This window comes from Pogoniulus pusillus, chromosome 17 (assembly GCF_015220805.1).
Source record: "Pogoniulus pusillus isolate bPogPus1 chromosome 17, bPogPus1.pri, whole genome shotgun sequence".
Taxonomy (NCBI): Eukaryota; Metazoa; Chordata; class Aves; order Piciformes; family Lybiidae; genus Pogoniulus; species Pogoniulus pusillus.
In genome coordinates this window covers 16,994,764-17,015,529 of record NC_087280.1, presented here as the reverse complement: position 1 = coordinate 17,015,529, position 20,766 = coordinate 16,994,764, and the positions used below count along the sequence as shown (strand labels likewise).

Genomic DNA, 20,766 nt, shown 5'->3' with positions numbered 1-20,766 from the left:
TTTAAACAGGCTTAGAGTCAAAAGAATCCACCATCATGTGCATGGAACTTGCTTCAGAGAAGAATGTGAAACTACTGAGGAGAATGACATTCATAAAATGGCATCATAGGTAATGGGAGGGTTTAAAACAAAACAGAAGCAAGTTGTTAGATGAAGAATTCCCATCACAACAGTAAAACCAGAAAGAGTCATGCCTGTAAAACCTCCAGTTACAGACATAGTGGCACAACAGGTTCCTAAGGAGTAATTCAAAGCTACTGAAGTCAGCATTTCCAGGTCAGCACTAAACAGATCATTTGCTCCAAGACACCCAAAGCATGACAAAGAAATGTATTCCTCCATGTGCTAGTTTGAAGCAAGCTGGAATGTTTTGGTAGAAGAACTAGATAAGGGGCAATGAAATGAAAACAATTGTGTCTACTTCTCTCACAGTTACGCTGAGAACTCTGGGAAGAAGAAGAAAACATTCTCCATTTTGTTTCTCACTTTTGCTTTTGCCTTGGACCTGGTCACATCTCATTAACCCTGCTCCTACTAACCTTGCTCCCTAACCTCTTGGCTGCACCTCTTTTCTTCCTGAGAACTGGGGTAAGGTTGAGAGGGCCGGGGGGAGGTGTTGGGGTGGTTTGAGAGCCCCTCCTGGGGACTCAGGTTTCTGGGAGGGGAGCTGTGCTTTTGTATTGTTTATCCTTTGTATATTTCTGTATATAATTGTATATAACTGTATATATTGTAAATAGCTGCTTGTAAATTCTGCTAGCTGTAAATAAATTGCTTCATCTATATTCCCAGGGTCCGTCTGAGTTAGCTGGGGCAAAGACAAAAGTGTGGGGGGGGCGGGGTAACCCCCAAACCATCACATTTTAATTGGCGCCCAACGTGGGGCTAGATATTTCAGTGAGTGGAAATTAGCTCTGGGAATTAAGATGAAGCTAATCAAGCAGCTATTGTATTTGGTTGGTGCATTGCTCTGGTCTGGTTTTGTTTTCTTGGCATTTAGTTGGTTAAAAGCTCAAATTGTTGCTTATTTTATTGATCTGGCTTATAATAAGGCTAAAGCTAAGGTTTCAGATATGTTCTGGAGCTGGGGTGATTTTATTCTTGGTTATGCTGGTTTTAATATCTCTGAGAATATTACCAAGGACATTACAGGAGCTCTGGTCAATAATGTGACAATCAATGGAAATTCTGCTTTAAATATGGCTCTAATGAGAGTTATTCAGCCTAAGACAGGAATTTCAACTGTTTGCATAGGCACATGCTCGTGTAAAACTGTTTTTCTTCTCACAGTTTTTAATATTTGCCTCATGATTTTAATATTCATATTAATTTTGGCATTATTGGTGAAAAATTCAAAACCAGTTTCTGTAAGGACTAGGAAAAATTCTGTGTCTCAGAAGCAGTCTCTTTCACAGCAAAACAAGGGCACACAGTCATCGGCTTCCCCCTTGCCAGCCTCTGCCCCTCCTTCTCCAAGTGCTGGGAACGCAGCCAGTGTTCCCGCCGCTAACGTAAACAATGATAAGGATAACCAAAACAACGCCACAGAGTCTAGACAGGAATCGAACTTGGGACCTTTTGCACATCAGGCAAGCACTCTACCCCAGAGCTACCATGACATTGCTTATGCTTTCTTCTCTATTCCCATAGCAAAGGAGTGCAGGCCTCAGTTTGCATTCACCTGGAGAGGAATCCAGTACCAGTTCAATCGTTTGCCTCAGGGGTGGAAACACAGCTCAACCATCTGTCACTCAGTCATCCACAATGCACTGGAGAAAGGTAAAGCTCCAGAGCACATCCAGTACATTGACGACATCATTGTGTGGGGCCAAACTGCTGAGGAAGTCTTCGAGAAAGGTAACAAAATCATTGACATTCTGTTGCAAGCAGGTTTTGCCATTAAGAGAGACAAGGTCAAAGGACCTGCCAGAGAAATTCAGTTTCTGGGAGTGCGGTGGCAGGATGGTCGCCGTTACATTCCTCAGGATGTGATTAACAAAGTCTCTACCATGGCTGTTCCCACCAGTAAGAAGGACACACTTTCTTTCCTTGGTGTGGTGGGATTTTGGAGACTACACATTCCTGGTTTCAGTCAGATTGTCAAACCTCTGCATGATGTGACTCGAAAGAGAAACAATTTCGAGTGGGGACCTGAACAACAAGCAGCCTTTGATCAAATTAAGCGAGAAATAGTCCATGCAGTGGGCTTGGGTCCTGTGAGATCTGGTCCGGACATTAAAAACATTCTGTACACGGCTGCCAGTGACAATGGTCCAACTTGGAGTCTTTGGCAGAGAGCTCCGAATGAGACACGTGGTCGTCCACTTGGTTTCTGGGGACGTTGTTACAGAGGTTCAGAGACAAATTACACTGCAACTGAGAAAGAGATTCTAGCAGCCTATGAGGGAGTGAAAGCAGCTTCTGAAGTGATTGGAACTGAGTCACAATTGCTTCTAGCTCCTAGACTGCCAGTTCTTAACTGGATGTTCAAGGGCAAAGGTTCATCACCACATCATGCCACAGATGCAACCTGGTCTAAATGGATGGCTTTGATAACCCAACGAGCACGAATGGGTAATCTTGACCGACCTGGTTTAGTGGAGGTGATCACCAACTGGCCGGAAGGCACAGACTGTTCCAAACCTCCAGAGGAGAAAATAACTCGTGCTGAGGAAGCTCCTCCCTATGGTGATCTCTCTGATCAGGAAAAGAACTATGCTTTGTTCACAGATGGTTCCTGTCGTCTTGTTGGGAACAAGCGAATATGGAAGTCGGCGGTTTGGAGTCCTACCAGGAGAGTTACCGAAACGAAAGATGGCGAAGGAGAATCCAGTCAGTTTGCTGAGGTAAAAGCTGTTCAACTTGCTCTTGATGTGGCTGAACGTGAAAATTGGCCTATCCTTTACCTCTACACCGACTCGTGGATGGTAGCCAATGCTCTATGGGGTTGGCTAAAGGACTGGAAGAAGAATGGTTGGCAGAGGAAAGGAAAGCCTATTTGGTGTGCTGATCTATGGCAGGACATTGATGCACGGCTGGAGAAAACTCCAGTGAAGGTGCGGCACGTAGATGCACACATGCCTAAGAGCAGAGCTACTGAGGAACACCAACACAACCAGCAGGCAGACCAAGCTGCTAAGATTGCTCAAGTTGATACCAACTCTGATCTTGACATTGACCTTGATTGGAAACACCGAGGTGAGCTGTTCTTAGCTCGGTGGGCCCATGACTCATCTGGACATCAAGGCAGAGATGGAACATACCGATGGGCTCGTGATAGGTCAATTGACTTGTCCATGGACGCTATCACCCAAGTCATCCATGACTGTGACATTTGTGCTGCTATTAAGCAGGCTAAGCGAATCAAGCCCTTATGGTATGGGGAGAGATGGTCAAAGTACAAGTATGGTGAAGCCTGGCAGATTGACTACATCACTTTACCTCGATCACGTTCTGGCAAGCAGTATGTGCTAACGATGGTAGAAGCCAGCACTGGATGGTTGGAAACCTATCCAGTTCCACATGCTACTGCACGTAACACCATTGTTGGTTTGGAGAGACAGATCTTGTGGAGACATGGAACTCCAGAGAGAATTGAGTCAGACAATGGTACTCATTTCAAGAACAATCTTGTGAAAAACTGGGCCAAAGAGCATGGTATTGAATGGATCTATCACATACCCTACTATGCACCAGCTTCAGGGAAGATTGAGCGCTACAATGGTTTGCTGAAAACCACCCTAAAAGCCATGGGGGGTGGAACTCTGAAAAACTGGGACAAACATTTAGCACAAGCTACCTGGTTGGTAAATAGTAGAGGTTCAGTAAACAGAGCAGGACCTGCACAATCAGATTTGGTCCAAACAGTAGACGGTGATAAAGTTCCTGTTGTACGTGAGAAGAATCTGTTAGGGAAAACTGTTTGGGTATTTTCTCCTTCGGGCGAAGGGAAACCTGTCCGAGGGGTGGTATCTGCTGAAGGTCCTGGTCATACATACTGGGTAATGCAGGAGAATGGTGAAATTCAGTGTATTCCACAGAGAAATTTGACCTTAGCTGAGAGAGTTTAAATTCAAGCTGTTAGGAGTTTTCTGTTCTAGGTAACATCGGCGCCCAACACTGAGAGAATCTACGATAGAATCTACAGTACGTGAGCACGAACCCAACATCACCTGGGAGTCCTTGTTCTGAGCTTTTGAATCACCTACATCTGATTGAAGTGTGAACTGAACTTGTATATATTGTTTTAGTGTAAATATTGGTTTAGATTAGATTGGGTAATTCTCAGCGATACTCTGAGCGAAGTAGACAGGGGTGGATTGTGCTAGTTTGAAGCAAGCTGGAATGTTTTGGTAGAAGAACTAGATAAGGGGCAATGAAATGAAAACAATTGTGTCTACTTCTCTCACAGTTACGCTGAGAACTCTGGGAAGAAGAAGAAAACATTCTCCATTTTGTTTCTCACTTTTGCTTTTGCCTTGGACCTGGTCACATCTCATTAACCCTGCTCCTACTAACCTTGCTCCCTAACCTCTTGGCTGCACCTCTTTTCTTCCTGAGAACTGGGGTAAGGTTGAGAGGGCCGGGGGGAGGTGTTGGGGTGGTTTGAGAGCCCCTCCTGGGGACTCAGGTTTCTGGGAGGGGAGCTGTGCTTTTGTATTGTTTATCCTTTGTATATTTCTGTATATAATTGTATATAACTGTATATATTGTAAATAGCTGCTTGTAAATTCTGCTAGCTGTAAATAAATTGCTTCATCTATATTCCCAGGGTCCGTCTGAGTTAGCTGGGGCAAAGACAAAAGTGTGGGGGGGCGGGGTAACCCCCAAACCATCACACTCCAACTCTTCTAATATTCAATTTATCTTTAGAGAGTGCTTCTCCAAATCTTCCACCTTGTACTGTGAGAACTGTCACAAACACTTCACAAACATCACTGAGTTCCACGACTTCAAAATCCAGATTTGGAATCTTACCATACTATTATTAAGATTCTTGTCCACCTTGCAGAACGTATGTGGTGGGGTTTCCCCTTTACTTGGGATGATTATACAAATATCTGTCACTGCCAATGTGTTTTGGGTCATGTTTTCAGATGCCCTTCGGTAAGTGATGTACACCCTCTGCGACGAGGCACTGCCACTGATATTAGCAGGCCGACCATATGGAGTAGTTTGGATTATTTCACAGCCTTGCTTCACTCTTTCTTTCCCATCATACAAAACCCTGGTTAAAACAGGATGAACAGAAGTCAGAAGGCATATATTTAATTTTTAAAAACCATTTGCATACTAATACCATACCAAAAATAACTGAATAACACTAATTTAACAGCAGCTCTTGTCTCATCTCTGATCAAAACATTTACTGACAAGTTCGGGTCACATTATATCAAACTGAATTCTAACAGAAAAGCTTTGTGATGAAACTCTATTAATTCTCTAGATAATTGCTTTTAAGTGGTTTGTTTACTGCAAAATAGTGTTGTTTTCAATTCTATTAAAGATTCATTGCCTGATCCTAAGAAGGTCACACAACTCACCCCTTTTCAATCTGCATTAAATAGGTCAAGTGTCTTATCTCAACCCAAATATATGCATTGAAAATTATAAATGGCTTTGAAAAGTCCAAAATGCAAAGGACTATAGCTGTCATTAAATCTACTCAGCACGCATCCTTCCTTCCATGCTGGGTTACAGGATGCTCAAGTCAACCAATACCTTCCTGTTTAGTTTTGCCTTGTATTTAACAAGCACAGCACTTCAATAAACCTGCTTTATTTGCTCATTAGCCAACTAAACTTCCAAAATCACCTACTGAAACAGGAAAATCACTTACCCCAAGTCAGTAAGAGGGGGCTTATCCCTTCCTCGGCGATAACAAAGGTATATTTGCGGTCCTACAAGACTTCCATTATTGAGATCTGCAGACAGTCCTGAGGGAGTAACATCTATGCATTTATACCCTTGAGGAACTTCCTCCCCCAGAGATTTATTGAGTACTGTTACATCAGTAATAGGTTCTTTTGGTTTGGCGATTTTATGGCAAGCATCGTTGAAGTGGATTTCTTCCTCCAGTGGCTTTGAAATATCTGTTAATCCTGCCACGACAAAGTAGTCAGCAACACGAGCCCCTTTGTCTTCCATCTTCCATCACAATATAACTGGTAAAAAAAAAATTAAAAATCAGTATTTTTAAATTAAAGAAAGACCTATATATTGCAGTAATATAAATGAAACACCATAGAGGAATACAAAAGAAATACAGAGATCCGTCATCAGAGATACATCTGAAGTACTGCATCCAGTTCCAGGCTACCCAATTCAAGAGACACAAGAAAGTACTGCAGAGGACCCAGAGAAGGCTATGAAGGGTGCTTGCAGCATCTCTCTGACAAGAAGTGGCTGAGGGACCTGGGCCTGTTGAGCCTAGAGAAGAGCAGCCTGAGGGAGGATCATCTCAATGCTCAAAAAGAGCTAAAACAGCAGGGGGCAGGAGGATGAGGCCAGACTCTTCTCAGCAGTGCCAAAAGCCAGGACAAGAGGCAACAGGCACAAACTGGAACCAAGGAGGTTCCACCTAAGTGTAAAGAGAAACTTCTTTCCTGTGAGGGTGGTGGAGCTCTGGAGCAGGCTGCCCAGAGATGTTATGGAGCCTCCTCCTCTGGAAAGATTCCAAGCCCACCTGGATGTGTTCCTGTGCAACCTGATCTCGGAGGCTGGAGTAGATGATCTCAAACCCTACCGTGCCAGGATTCTGCAATCAGATCACATAACATTTTTCACTTGCAATCACAATCTTTCCAATTTAGAATTCTGAGCAACAATCATGTGAGCTGTTAAGTCTTGGAATGGAAAACCCAAGTGGCTTCTTCTTATTAACTTACACACTAGAGTAGCTGAACCAACAGGAATAGTAACAGCAAAGCACTGTGTAGAGTTAAGAAATAGTTTACTATTTGAAGCTTGGTGGCTGAGCCAGAAGGAAGTTTTATGGATTTTATATATAGTTTATCACTACATGCTGTTCACCATGACAATGGATCTTCTAAGAGATTATCTGCAATTAATTTGCTTCCTGAATATTAAACACAAATGCAAAGGCTGTCTTGATTATTCTAAAGATACAACTATAATATCTGCAGCCATCACATTCTGCAAGGTTTTACATCAGATACCAAGGCCAGTACTTTTGCAGGCTAAAAGCTGATATCATTTTATTTTATAGTGTTTTGGGGCTCAGAGATTTGATATGCAACTCATCTGTAGCCAGCAATATACCAGCTTTTATAAGAGACATTAAAACCAAGTCAATTTCAATGGTCTCTAGAGCACTGTGAAACATAAACACTCAAGACAACATGAAGTTTTTTGTAACAAAAAGGAATACACTCTTGCTGTTCCAGCCAAACTGTGCTGGGAAATTGCATCGTTTCTTCCTGGAACATATTGATAGAAAAATTCTTTACCTATGAACTCTTTCTGTGTATTATTTTATTTCAGTGTTTGTTACGAAAGCTACAAATTAACTTCAGCACAGGAAAAATACCTATAAGATGAAAAGATGGCCTTGAAAATAACACCTGAAGATCTTACAGCAGTCTGAGTATCTAAACAGGGGCTACAGAAGAGCTGGAGAAGGACTTTTACAAAGGTGTGGAGTGCCAGGATGAGGGACAATGGCTTCAGAATGGAAAAGCCTTGATTTAAACCACATATTAGGAGGAAATTCTTCCCTGTGAGGGTGGAAGCACTGGACAAGATTGCCCAGAGCAGTTGTGAAGGCTCCAAGCCCAGCAGCATTCAAAGCTAGCATGGATGTGACTATGAGCATCCCAGCCCATAGAGGGTATCCCTGGCCATGGTAGGAGGGGTAGAACAAGATGGTCTTTATGGTCTCTTCTGACCTAAACAACTCTACAATTCTGTGAGATGGAGGAACCTCAGGTCTCTTGATACCAAAGACTCTTGACAAGGGTTAAGACCTTTGCAAGTCACTCAAACCTCATGCCTTATTTAATAGCGTGATGGTGCAGAAAAGGAAATACTTTCTACTCTTTTTTGGACTATTCAGAAATGGGCTGAAAATGTTTATCTAGGTCACACATATGTGCTGGAACCTCACTAAAGTAGCTTCAGGAAGTTTACTGTCATCAAGTTCCATACTTTTTAAACCAGACAAGCTACTCGAGACTTCCTTTTGTTGGATTAATTTTGTTTGGCTGTAGAATTCTATTTCAAGAGAAACTGTTACAACACAGGAGCTTCAAGAGCTTGGTGACATTCAGAAATTCAGAATTCAGAAGTTTGAATAGTTGCTACAAGAGTTCAGTTTTCATGTCACCTTTATTTCAGTTGCTTTCTCTCTATTTTTGCTCTAAGTAGAAAGTCCTAAGCCATATCAAACTTCACACCATCATGATCCTTGGTGTTTACCTACAAATCTTCATTAAACCAAGCAAAATAAATGTCAACATCTGTCATTAGTACTGTGCATTTAGTCAAACTGTTCCAAGCTGACCTCAGATTTCCAGTTCCAGTCTCTGCTCAAGAAGGAAGTCAGCCTGTGCCTGATCACCACTATAAATCTCACTCACCAGTGCAAGAAAGATAATTCCAGTTTTCTGCTCCTGTTTTACTGGAGTAACTGAATAGTTCCTGACTTGGTAACTGAGTTTTGCCAGTAACTTGACCAGCTGCTGAACTTGCAAGGAAAGGACTAACAGGTTTTATTTGAAGATTATTTGAATTATTCAAGAAAACACCAAGAAAAACCCTCAAACTAACCTTTATTTCTTTCTATGTGGTTAATAAGCAATATGGGACACTTTGGAACACACAATTGCTACATTTTGATTGTTCCCCAGTAATTAGCAGTTTGTAAAATGTGTTCAGCTTGTTCTCTGAGAAAATGCCATTACAAAATTAACCTTAACCTAAATTCAGTTATTTCAAAAACATCTGGAGCATGTTACTCAATTAGCAGTATATGAGAGAAATAACTATGAACTCAAACTTTTCCTTGAGTGATATATGCAAAGAGACACAAATTCAATCACTGCATATGCTGCCCATTACATTACTGTACATCTGGCTTCAACAAATCCAGAGCAGACTAGCAATGAATGCATGGTGAGATAAGGAAGTTTCATAAAGCACCTTTAAACTCTGACAGAAGACCAAAGACACCAAACAGCTTTTAGCTAACATATGAATTTCTTACCATTTTCAAACATGAGCAATTCTCTGTAAAACTTAATCATGGCATGCTACATTTTAAACTGTCTTGAAAACTTCTTATCGACCAGCAACTCACACTAAAACAATGGAGAAGGCATAAAAGCTGGCTTAAAGCTAAAGTGCACTGGGCAGCCATTTGTGTTTAAGTTCAAATGAAGTATTGTCATGGGTTCAGTTAAATCTGCTTGATGATATTCAATACCACACTGCTGTCATGCCAGCTTCAAAATGAAAGCGCTGGCTGGAGCAAAGTATCGTGGGGCTTGAAGTTCAGATTGTAACACGAGAGGCTTCCTGTTCTGGTTTCTGGGATGTTGCGTTTTCCTGCTGGGCAGGCTGTGGGCAGGGGGTGGGGGAGGTCGCCAACTTCTGCTGCTGCTTTTGGTTTTTGCTATGTTTTTTCTGCAAATAGGCTAAGGTAATTGTGCATCTTATCTCATTAAATTCCTTATCTCAATTCCTCATCTCAATCCGGAGGCATTTTTGTGTTACCTTTTCTCCTGTGCTGGGATCTTACAAAAGCAGGCTGTGTCCACCCAGGACAAACGTATAAAAACCATAGAACTGTTTTAGTTGGAAAAGACCTTTAAAATCATCAAGTCCAACCATTCCCTATCAAGGCCAGTGCTAAAACATGTCACTCAGCACCACACATCTGCCTCCTTTAAATGTATCTAGAGACTCAACCACCTCTCTAGGAAGCCTGTTCCAGTGTTTGAGAACCCTTTCAGTGAGGAACTTTCTTCTCATGTCCATAGTGCAACTTGAGACCATGTCCTCTTGTTCTGTTGTTACTTGAGAGAAAAGACCAACTCCTCTCAAGCTCGTTTTAGGAAAAGTTGTAGGGAGCCAGGTGGTCTCACCTCAGTCTCCATTTCTCAGAGCATAAGCAGTTGCTTTTAAAGAATACAACTCGAAAATGCATCAAGAAATGTAGAAAGAAGAAAAAGAATCCTTCACAATGTCAGAGACAAAGACTACTCAGAAGGGAAGAAAATTGCTGAAGTAAAGGGCTGGCTAAGTAAGAGCTACCAAGGAACTGAAACTCAACAGTGACTGCCTCATGAGCTCTAGTGAAAACGTTTTCCTACTGAAAGCCCTGAGAAGAGAGAAGGTAGACTGAAAGCTGGTTGAGTCTTGCACTACTGTGCATGAAAAAATGCCCTGTAATGATGGGCTTAGTACAAAGCAGCAAAAATACAACAAACCTGAACTTTGCTTCAAGATTCTGAGACAGAAAAATACTATATTTTGGGTTGGTTCCTCTGCTCATTAGCATTATTTCACAAAGCCATACCAATTTCTGAAGTGCTTCACAATGGCTTTTAAGTTGAAAAGAAACAATATTTTAGTAATCAAAAACCATGCAAACTGTCAAAACTGAACCAAGTTAAGTCTTTTAACTCTAGTGTCTAAGCAGCACATTATTCCAGTTTAATTAGCCAAGACAGCATTACAAATAAAGCTATATATACTGAGGAATCATACCTATCCTACAATTTAAGCCTCACTATTAATTATTTCATTTAAAGTTTAGACCAAAACTCTTAAATCCAAACATTTATTCCCAGAAGCACTTTCAAGAAAAACTGGGACAAGCTCTCCTTATTTCAAGGCAGTTAAAATTAGAATCCCCTATATACAAGCACCTGTGATCAGACAAATTTGCTTCCTAAGGTTATAGCAAGTAATACACAAGTCAGCAAGATTTTCCTAATTTAATGCAGATTTTACAGAAGGGAAAAGAGAAAAAAAAGGCCTAGCTGATGATGCATAACCCCCCTTCAGATCTCTGCTTCTGATACAAAGGCTTGCAGCTAAAAATGGGATAAAATACAAAGACATCAAAACAATTCAGTGTTATTTTATTCAAGTGAACTTAGACTTTACTAGCACTACTCAAATTTCCAACATCTGCTTATTGTGAGAGAAGATTTATTCAACTTTATGTTAACAGACCTCAGAAAGAAGGCATAAAATGTGAGCTAGTTCAGTGACACATAACTCTTCTCTGAAAAGAATTGCACATAAACTGATAAATTTTAGTAATTTCAGTAGAAACTTCAACTGTGAAAGTATTCCAAAGCACATTATAATTATATACATGAAACAGAGCTGCAAGTCAACCTCCAGGAAAATAACCCCAAACATAACAGAAATGAAGTCACACTGCACAAAAGTGTTGCTTGAAGCAGTTGCTGAAAAGCAACATCAACAGTGCCACAGAAGCAGCTGCTATTGCTTCTCCACACTTCAGTCACCTGGGGACTAAAGACTGTGTTTAGAAGACAATGTCACGGGATCATAAGCATTACTCCTTACAGAAGTTCCTGAAAATAAGTGCAATATATGGCCTTTGAGCCATCTCATGACAATCAATTTTTAATGTACTGCATATAATTAGCACCACTTTAAATTAAACGCCATAAACATAAGCAAGAAATAAAATATCCTTGCAAAAGCAAACTGACTTGGAAGAACATACTAAAACCATGTACAAATTTTGCATAACTGCAGAAACATGGAAGAAAATGGGGGTTTTGTCATTCAAAAAATATGAGAAGAGGGAAAACATTCTGGTAATCCTGCCACAAATCCACAGTTAGCTTAGTTACTGTCCTGAAAGACAAAGAGTCAACTCAGTTTAATTGTTTATTCAATTCTTAATATTGTCCCATTTTGTCATAAGCTTTTAGGAAATACTAATAATTTTCATTGTCATTCCTGTTGTAATTCACAGTTGTTGGCATTTTAGAACCTGTGCTAAAGAGATTAATATGAAAAATCACTTTGTGATCTAACACTAAGAGCTACTACCACTGTTAAAGAGAACCAGTTTGCTGCAAAGTGCAAAACAATCTGCCCTTGCACAAAAGGTGATCAGGACATTTACAGGAGTTCCATGTGGCTGACCCTTTTGTGCTGAACAGAATACTGGTAGGACTTTGATCTCACCACTGAATTCAGAAAGAGCAGCACAGAGGGCATTTTGCTACAAAAAAAGGTTTGGAGTTTTGGTTTGGTTGGTAGTTCTTCTGTTTTGTTTTGGGTTTGTTTTCTTGTTTGCTGTAACACATACACAAAGGCAAAACTAAAAGGTATGATTTCATACCAGCTCCCATATTTTCAGATCAAACATCTAAGTGCCCAAGCTTTTTCAACATAGCCCATTTTTCATTCAAATACTCCAAGAGGGAAGTACACACCAGCTTTTTCCTCACCACATGAGCAGACCTAATGTGGATGTGCCATTATACCATCTGTGCAGCAGCAACTGGCATGATGTTTCATAACGTACAGAGTTACTAGAAATGCACTAAACCACTTCCAAGAATGGAAATTACCGACTTGGTAATTCATACAACCTGCTCCTACCCACAGACTTTTGCAGAGGTTACCTCTAAGTGGTCTGCAGAGCAGAACTGCTCCAGCAGCACCAGCTACTTTTCCAGGAACCAGCCTTCCCTGAAAGCAAAAAAGGTTCACCTGTATGTTTTCGTGTACAAGAGATGCATGACCTGTGAAAACATCCAACTCCATGAGAATGGTTTCACCATTCCACCTCTGGCAGACACAAACAACTGCCCTGTAATCTTTTAATCCTCATTGTCTTCATTCCCATTCCTTCCTGCATTTTCCTTCGAGGATATTAAATCTCTTGTTAATTTGAGTTCCTTATTAGGTGCATTTGCTGACTAAATCAAGTGACATTTTACTTGGTTAGCTTGATTCCAAAGAGAAGTTCTGTTTGTAAACAAGGAACAAATGTCTCCTGGTGTGTAGGCTGGAAAGCAGTGCAGGGCTCTGCAACACACCTTTCCTAAAACAGTTCAAAGTTGGGTTTTGGTTTTGTTTTCCTTAAAGCATCTGTCTCAATCATATGAATCCTAAGAATTCTCTTGAAGGTATACAAAGAGTAGACAAACAGACAAAACAGTGACCAAATTTTAAAGATTGCCAGTAAAGTTCTAAGAGTTCCCAGCCTTCTATCTGTACTACTGCAGCGTCCTGTAGATGCTGCCAAAACACAGAAACACAGCAGCTAGTCATGCAAGAGCAAAATGAAGTTAACTGGATCCGTCAGCCCTGCTAAAGCCACTCAGAACCACTTCTCAGCCATGACATGGCACAAATCACATGAGAGCTCAACAGTCTGAGAACACGTAAAACAATGCAGTTACTCAAGAGAAATCTTCACCCCATCCTTGTACTTCCAAAGTTGCCTAACAAAAGTGACATACAAGCCTTTCCTCTCCCCAGTATTTTCTCCACAGCAGGCAATCAATCCTGGGAATGAAGCAGAAGCACCTCAAATATCACATGAATTTTCTCACAAAGCTGGTGAGGGGCCTGGAACACAAATCCTATGAGGAGAGGTTGAGAGAACTGGGCCTGTTTAGCCTGGAGAAGAGGAGGCTCAGGGGTGATCTTATTACTGTCTACAACTACCTGAAGGGACATTGTAGCCAGGTGGGGGTTGGCCTCTTCTCCCAGGTAACCAGCAATAGAACAAGGGGACACAGTCTCAAGTTGTGCCAGGGTAGGTATAGGCTGGATATTAGGAAGAAGTTTTTCACAGAGAGAGTGATTTCCCATTGGAATGGGCTGCCCAGGGAGGTGGTGGAGGCACCGTCCCTGGGGGTCTTCAAGAAAAGACTGGATGAGGCACTTAGTGCCATGGTCTAGTTGACTGGCTAGGGCTGGGTGATAGGTTGGACTGGATGATCTTTGAGGTCTCTTCCAACCTGGTTGATTCTATGATTCTATGATTCTATGATTCAAGTCAGAACACAAACCTTTTGAAAACTCTTCAAATGTGTTCCCTACCTTTTCATCAGGGCATTGTTTCTACACTTTGTCTCTCTTGTTGTTAGCCAGGCTTTAACATACACTTCTTGTTAAAGGTTCATTCCCTATAGAAACAATAAAATGAAAAATTAAACAATGTACAGATTTGTTGAAACCTACTGCACACTCCACTGCTCTAGAGGCATTAAATGAACTTGGTGAATTGTTGTAAGACTCCCTAAAACAAGGTTACGTGTCACAACTGTTGAAAAAGTCTACGAAACCAAGTTTAAAACTTAAGAAATTAAGAATATTGTCTTATGCTGTGTTGATATTTTAAGAATGTAAACAACATAATACATTTAAAGCTCTAAAGAGGAAAAAAGAAATGGTTGAGCCAGCCACTTCCAACTCCTTCAACTCTTCCACGAATTTCTGATAATAAATACCTTCCCTAGTTCTTAGAATGTGCTAGCCAGGTATGAAAGTGCTGCTTCAGCTCCAGAATCTTTCAAAGTCACTCTAACACATCATTCCCCTTTGCAAGATTCTGATCCTTAAGCAGATTAACACAATCAGCAATATATGCGTGCTCTTCCATTCAGCCACTTTACTCCAGTGCAACAGTCTTGCAGTCAAGTCTCCTTGCACCACAAATCACTGTTTTTCTTCAGATATGGTACATTTAGCTTGCAAATATCAGTATGATCACTTTAAACATTGGTACGACCATAGAGATCTTGAGCTGGTGTTTTACACTGAGGTATATGCAAGCCAAGAAGCCTGTGCTATATTTAAGCATTATGAAGCAACAGCTTTCCACCATGGGACTGAGGAGAACACCTCACTGGAGACATTCTGAGACTTCAGTCTCCCAGAATGACTCATTAGCATCAGCAAGGCTGTAGTCAAAAATAAACTTGTGTCTAAAGGAGGCCAAGACTTGGAGAACACTCTTAGAAGATTAGTCTGAGAAGACTTCAGAAGACAAAGCATAACATAAGCAAGGTTGAGAAGAAACAGCTCAGGAGGGGTCTATGCAAACCATGAAAGATATGCTTCCAATTCCTGAAGTGGAAAAACAAACAACTATACTAGCTCATCAGAACTGTATCTCTGGGAATGCAAAGATCAAGGTTCTGTTTAAAACTCCAAACTACAAGAGAACTTATTTCAGATCCTGCAGAAGCAATCATCACCTTTATTCACTACTCCTACAGCAAGGAGTGAGGAGGTGACAACCCAGAGTGGGATCAGCCCCTGGAGCAAGTCTTTCTAACCCATACAGCACTACAAACTAGTGCCAGTTAAAGCCAGTTACTCTCCAGTAACTCACTTGAAACAGTTTCACACCAGGCTACAAAGAAAGCATGCAGTAGTAGCACTGCATATTTTTGTCCAACCATCTGATCCATAATACAAAGTTTCCAGGACTGCCAGAAATTACAATAGCAGGGATCACCCACAGGTTGCAAGCACAGCTGAAGAAAAGCCTAAGCAGCATTATAACAAAGATTTTTTTCCATGGACACTTCAAAAAAAACCAAACCAACCAAACAAAAAACCTCCACCTAACTATCTGGAAAGGCAAGGAGGAGAGTGAAAGCAAAGAAAAATAGACTTTAAAGCATTGCAAGGAATGCATCAAGAACCACTACCAGTGTACTTGCAGCTCTGTTTCATTGGACTTGCAACTTTCAGAACATACTTAAAATTAGTTTGTTCTCTTTCACCTATCAAGTAAAAGCTCTACTTATCCAAGAAACATGGTGCAAAAGACCTACAGTACCCAACCACAAGCTTGGGGTATAAAGATGCTGAGGGGACTGGAGCATCTCTGTGAGGAGAAAATGCTGAGACCTGAGGCTGTTTAGCCTGGAGAAGAGCAGAGAAGGGATCTTCTCAATGCTCAGCAAGAGCTAAAAGGCAGCAAGCCTTTCACTGGTGTGCAGCAATAGGACAATGGGCAACAGACAAAATCTGGAACCCAGAAGGTTGCATCTGAAGGTGAAGAGAAACTTCTTTGCTGTGAGGGTGTTGGAGCCTTACAGCAGGTTGCCCAGAGAGGCTATGGAGAGATTCCAAAGCCACCTGCACATTTAGATTTTGGGCAATCTGCTCTGGGTGACCCTGCTCTAGCTGGGGCGTTGGACTAGATTATCTCCAGAGGTCCCACCATACTACCATCCTGTAATACAAATGAGACTTCTCATAGCATGTTCTCTTTGTAGTAGGACATTGCCTATACTTTTCCTTTGCATTTCCTACTCTTACAGTTAAACAAATAACAGCACCAGAGAGAGCTGCTACACAAACACTATTGAAGTGATCAATTGCATTACTTTTTAGCCTATAGATCTGCACTCATTAATGTTAGACAATGCAGTATTAACAAAAAGCCGCTACCTTCCACTAAGTTCCTTTGGTGTTGCATCGATAGTAACATTAACGCTAAGAAACATACTGGCATATAAAGAAAGCCAAAGCAAAAGGAGGGAAAAAAAACACCAACCCAAAGTTGTTCTGTCTCTACATCCCTGGGCAAGAACAGCTATCAAGTGCTTTGCTGGCCCATTCACAGTCACCCACACCAACTCACGGTTAGCATGCTCTCATCCAAACTGTTAAGGAGATAATCAAGAGAGCTCAGAAAACTTGGCAACTAAGGATCTCTGTGCCTGGGAAACAGAAAAGTGCTGCAAGGGCAGAATACAAGACTATGAGTTTGGGAGCAGAAAATAGGAACGAGGGCCAAGAACTGAGGGACAAGGAGAATTGTTCAGCGATGTCTAGGAAGATAGAAAAAAAAATAGGCTTAAATTCAGAGGCTAATCTAGATTCAGTAGGATTGCTGCAGCCATCTAGAGTATCAAAGCTTAAGAGGAGGAAGCAGAATAACTGGCAGAGAGAAGGCAGGAAGGAACAGACTTCACCCTGAGGGAGAGAACAGGCCTTTTCCACAGCTTCTACACTTTTTCACCATCACTCCCCAAGCCTTCCATTTGTTTGTTATTCATTGCTGCTTTTAGGCTCAGTAAAAACAAAACATTTACTAAGGGGGCTCTAACGAGGCACAGGCTACTTAAGTGTTCATTACAGTTGCGCCACAGCAAAATCCTGTAATTATTCAACTCTGACTGCAATAATTCAAGAAAGTAATCTTCAATTATCTTATCATCTTAATGACAGAGACAAATCTTATCTCAGCTGGTTTTAAAACTTCTGTTGTTCTTCCTAGATTGCGGAATTTATGGCCAAAAGAAGCAAAACCAAAGACTGGAAATAATTTCTGAAATACAACTATGTTTGCAATGAGGGATGCAGAATACAATTTGTAGCACATGAAGGGGAGGGCATTCAAGGTAAGCACTGAAAAATGTAAATATTACTTCACCCAAAACACAGTTCAGGAGGGCAGCTAGTTCATGGGGTTTTGCACAACTACTTATTATACAGCAACATTTTAAAAGAAGTCCCCCAAACAGAATGTTCTGCTTTCCTTGGCACAGCAGATAAAGGCAAATGAAAACAGTAAATCTTTCAATATTGACCTTCAAATCCAAAAATCTGTGACTGAAAATATCCAAGAGCACCATCCAGGAGTGACAGAATTGACCTGCTTCCACCTAGTCACATCTGGACACACACGGCAACCTCAATTTAGTTTTGAAGCCACTCTCCACTCAAAACTCTCAATTCATAGCATGGTAGAGGGAAGACAGCTGGGAATGGTTTCTAACTTTTTTTGCTACATTTTAAGATACATTTTAATGGTGACTTAGAGCATCTGACATTCCTTTTTTCCCCTTCTGGCCAGCAAAAATGTTCTGTAAAATAAGAAAACTGGACCCAACCACACTGCAAATCATAGACACTGAGTGGATGACATGCACAGACTGCAACTGCAGGGCTGAGACTGCTGTTTGCAGATGATCCACACCACACTGGAGAGGTTTAATGGAGAGATAACACTGACTAATACCTCCCTTGTCTAGCAAATCTCTAGAGCCAGTTAGCAAAATCTTCATCATCTACCTACAAGTATATACACCCACTACCATGGATTGCTTTGAGTTTCCTAGATGGGTTAGCCATGAAAGCAGGATAAAACAACATTAGGGTACCAGCCAGATAATCAGAGAAAATCAGCTGAAGCTCACTGATACACCAAGGCAACTACTGCTTCAGGAGTTAAAGTCAGCTCAAAAACCTCTGTAACAGAACAGACCTATCTTAAAACTTTTCCATCCTTTGGATCACAATTATTAAATAACCATGCCCTTAAAAGAAAGGTCGGAGTGTACTGGGTCAGGGAGAGTCACCTTATGTAATAAATATTATAAGAAAAGTACTCCCAGAAGGGTTTGCCCATTGCACTACATGAAGTCTCATTGTTCAGTACACAAGGTAACTATGAAGTTGGACAATTCATTGGAACACTGCTCCTGCATTGGGATCTAAACGAGAGTACTATGCTGAGCCTGAAAGTCTTGGCTCTTGCAGGACCTAGACAACATTGTCTTTTTCACTGTTATTTTATAGTCAAAATATCAGAGACACTGACACAGGAAAGTTACTGGAGCTGAATCAGATCCTGATCTTGGCTGTACAACTCAAAATAATTCCTTAAGTCCATAAGTTTCTTCTGAAACTCAAGAAAAGGCAAAACCACAAAGAATCCAGCCCACAATTTTCTTTGCATAATGTAACATTTGCACACTAAAAAATTTGGGGGTTTCCTCTTGGGACTTTTTCGTTCACATATATGTACACACAACCTACACAACACACTTACTGCTTATCTGCTTTTATTTCAGATGGGTAAACTGAAATAATCTGATTAATTAATATTAAAAATTTCTTTCTGACCCAAATTAAGAGCTGAAGTTAAAATGAAATGGCAAGGATATAATTGGCTAACTCGCTTCTAACACTTCTTTCCTCTTCACATCCTATTTTTATACCATAGTTGTTCCTCTTTTCACACCCCAACCCCTCCCCCCTCATTACTGCTTACTTCAATTTCACTTTATTTCAGCCTCTGCAGTAACTCTATCTCATACACAAAAGTACACTTTGAAAGGTAAAAACATATAATTTCAAAGATTAAACACTTTCTGAAGTATTCAACTTCCACTTCTCCACAATTTCCTCCTAGCACTGTTTCTGAGCTCTTTGGGGAACTACCAGTAACTACTTCTGCATCACAGACTGCTACTAAAATGACTGCTATAGACCAGACTTCTCAGCATCACTGCTTCACAGCCTTTGCTGTACATTTTAATGACTCCATAGTTTGAGAGGCACTTTGTCAGCATATATACATCAGCAGAGTACTTCCAGATCAGTCACGACCCAAGTTTCCAGACCAGGCATAAGCTAAGGATAACATACACCAGGCATAGACTGAAGGATGAAAAAAAAATTAAAAATCTAAGGTTTACTGTGCAACACAGCAAAGAATCACTTTAGGTAATTACTTGGTCAGTGAGCAATACAAACAATTGAACAGCAGTGATGCATTCACTCTGTGTACATACTCATCTCCTATCTGTCAGCTATCCTCAATTAAAGCAAGGCATAAATCACTTTAGCTTGCAGAGGATTTGCAAGGATTTGCTGCTTTTAGTATGGCATCAAATTTCTATCACGATTTGTGCTCCCAGAAGCAAATACTATTTATATACAGCATTGATCTATAAGGGGATAGATGCAGGGCCTTTTCTGTGCTGCTGCCCAAGACCACCCAGCAAGGTGACAGCAGAAAGAGCAAGTAAGGCAAGTAGAACTCAGCCCTCCAAACCACACCTGTACCCTTGCCTTTTGCGCAAACTTGACCTAAACTTTCTTCAAATGTGCTAAATTTTCAAAGGGTTTGGTTGGGAGGGTGAGGGGTGTGAAAGGAAGCCTATGCTGGGGGGTTTGGATGGGGTTGAGTCAACATAAAATCCCCTGACATTTCAATACATCACAGAGAAGCCTGATTTAAATACTTTAACAAACAGGAGACATGTACTGGGAACACACCGATTCACATAAATTGCATCATGTTTTGCTAAGGCAGCTTAGACAGAAATTATTTTGGTGGGGTTTTTTTTGTCCTTTCCCTCTCCTTTTAAGAAGTATAACTACAGGTCTTTCCAGGAAACTTCAGAACACATACCTTAAATCTACAGCTACTCATATGTCAAAACCTGAGCTACTGGAACCCTGTGTCAGACATAATGATACTTGGAAATCACCACAACCTCAAACATTATGTTTGAACAAGGTTACAAAGTTACATCAACTTTGGTTTTTCTTAGTCCAACATAACTTATGCAACATGTAGCCTCCAACGTTTTGGTCATGCCAACACCGTATTTAAAACCTGAGGTACAAGTTGAGTAAAGAACAGTGCATGGAAAGGAGACTTCTGCATGTCCCCATTTCAGGAGATACATCAAGACTTTTCTCAATTTTAATCAAGTACCTATTGCACTATTCCCTTCCCACAACCTGCTGGTGTTTGACCACAAGTGCATCTGTTTCTACAGCCACTCCTAAAAAATCGTTTCAGCCTACTATGACTTGCAAAACTAACTCCAGTTGCTGGGAAGCATGATGGAAATCGAAATGGGATGTTGAATATTGAAGTGACGCTGCAAATTTCTTTATCCAGTTCTAAAACCTCACAATTAACAAAGCCCATTATCACTATTCTGCCTGGCCTAAATGCTGTCTTCCTCTTTGAAGAGT

At 40.9% G+C, this 20,766-nt stretch overlaps 1 protein-coding gene across 1 annotated transcript in view; it reads right to left on the bottom strand.

The window, feature by feature from the left end:
- The window catches only part of DENND4A (DENN domain containing 4A), a 47,634-nt gene extending 41,478 nt beyond the window's left edge, over window positions 1-6,156 (bottom strand). The window contains exons 1-2 of the mRNA XM_064157948.1: window positions 5,840-6,156; window positions 4,978-5,227 (exon numbers count right to left, since the gene is read on the bottom strand). Of these exons, the coding sequence (XP_064014018.1) occupies window positions 4,978-5,227; window positions 5,840-6,147 (558 nt within the window). The 5' untranslated portion in view covers window positions 6,148-6,156. The remainder of the gene's footprint in view (window positions 1-4,977; window positions 5,228-5,839) is intronic.
- Between the last annotated feature and the right edge of the window lie 14,610 nt (window positions 6,157-20,766).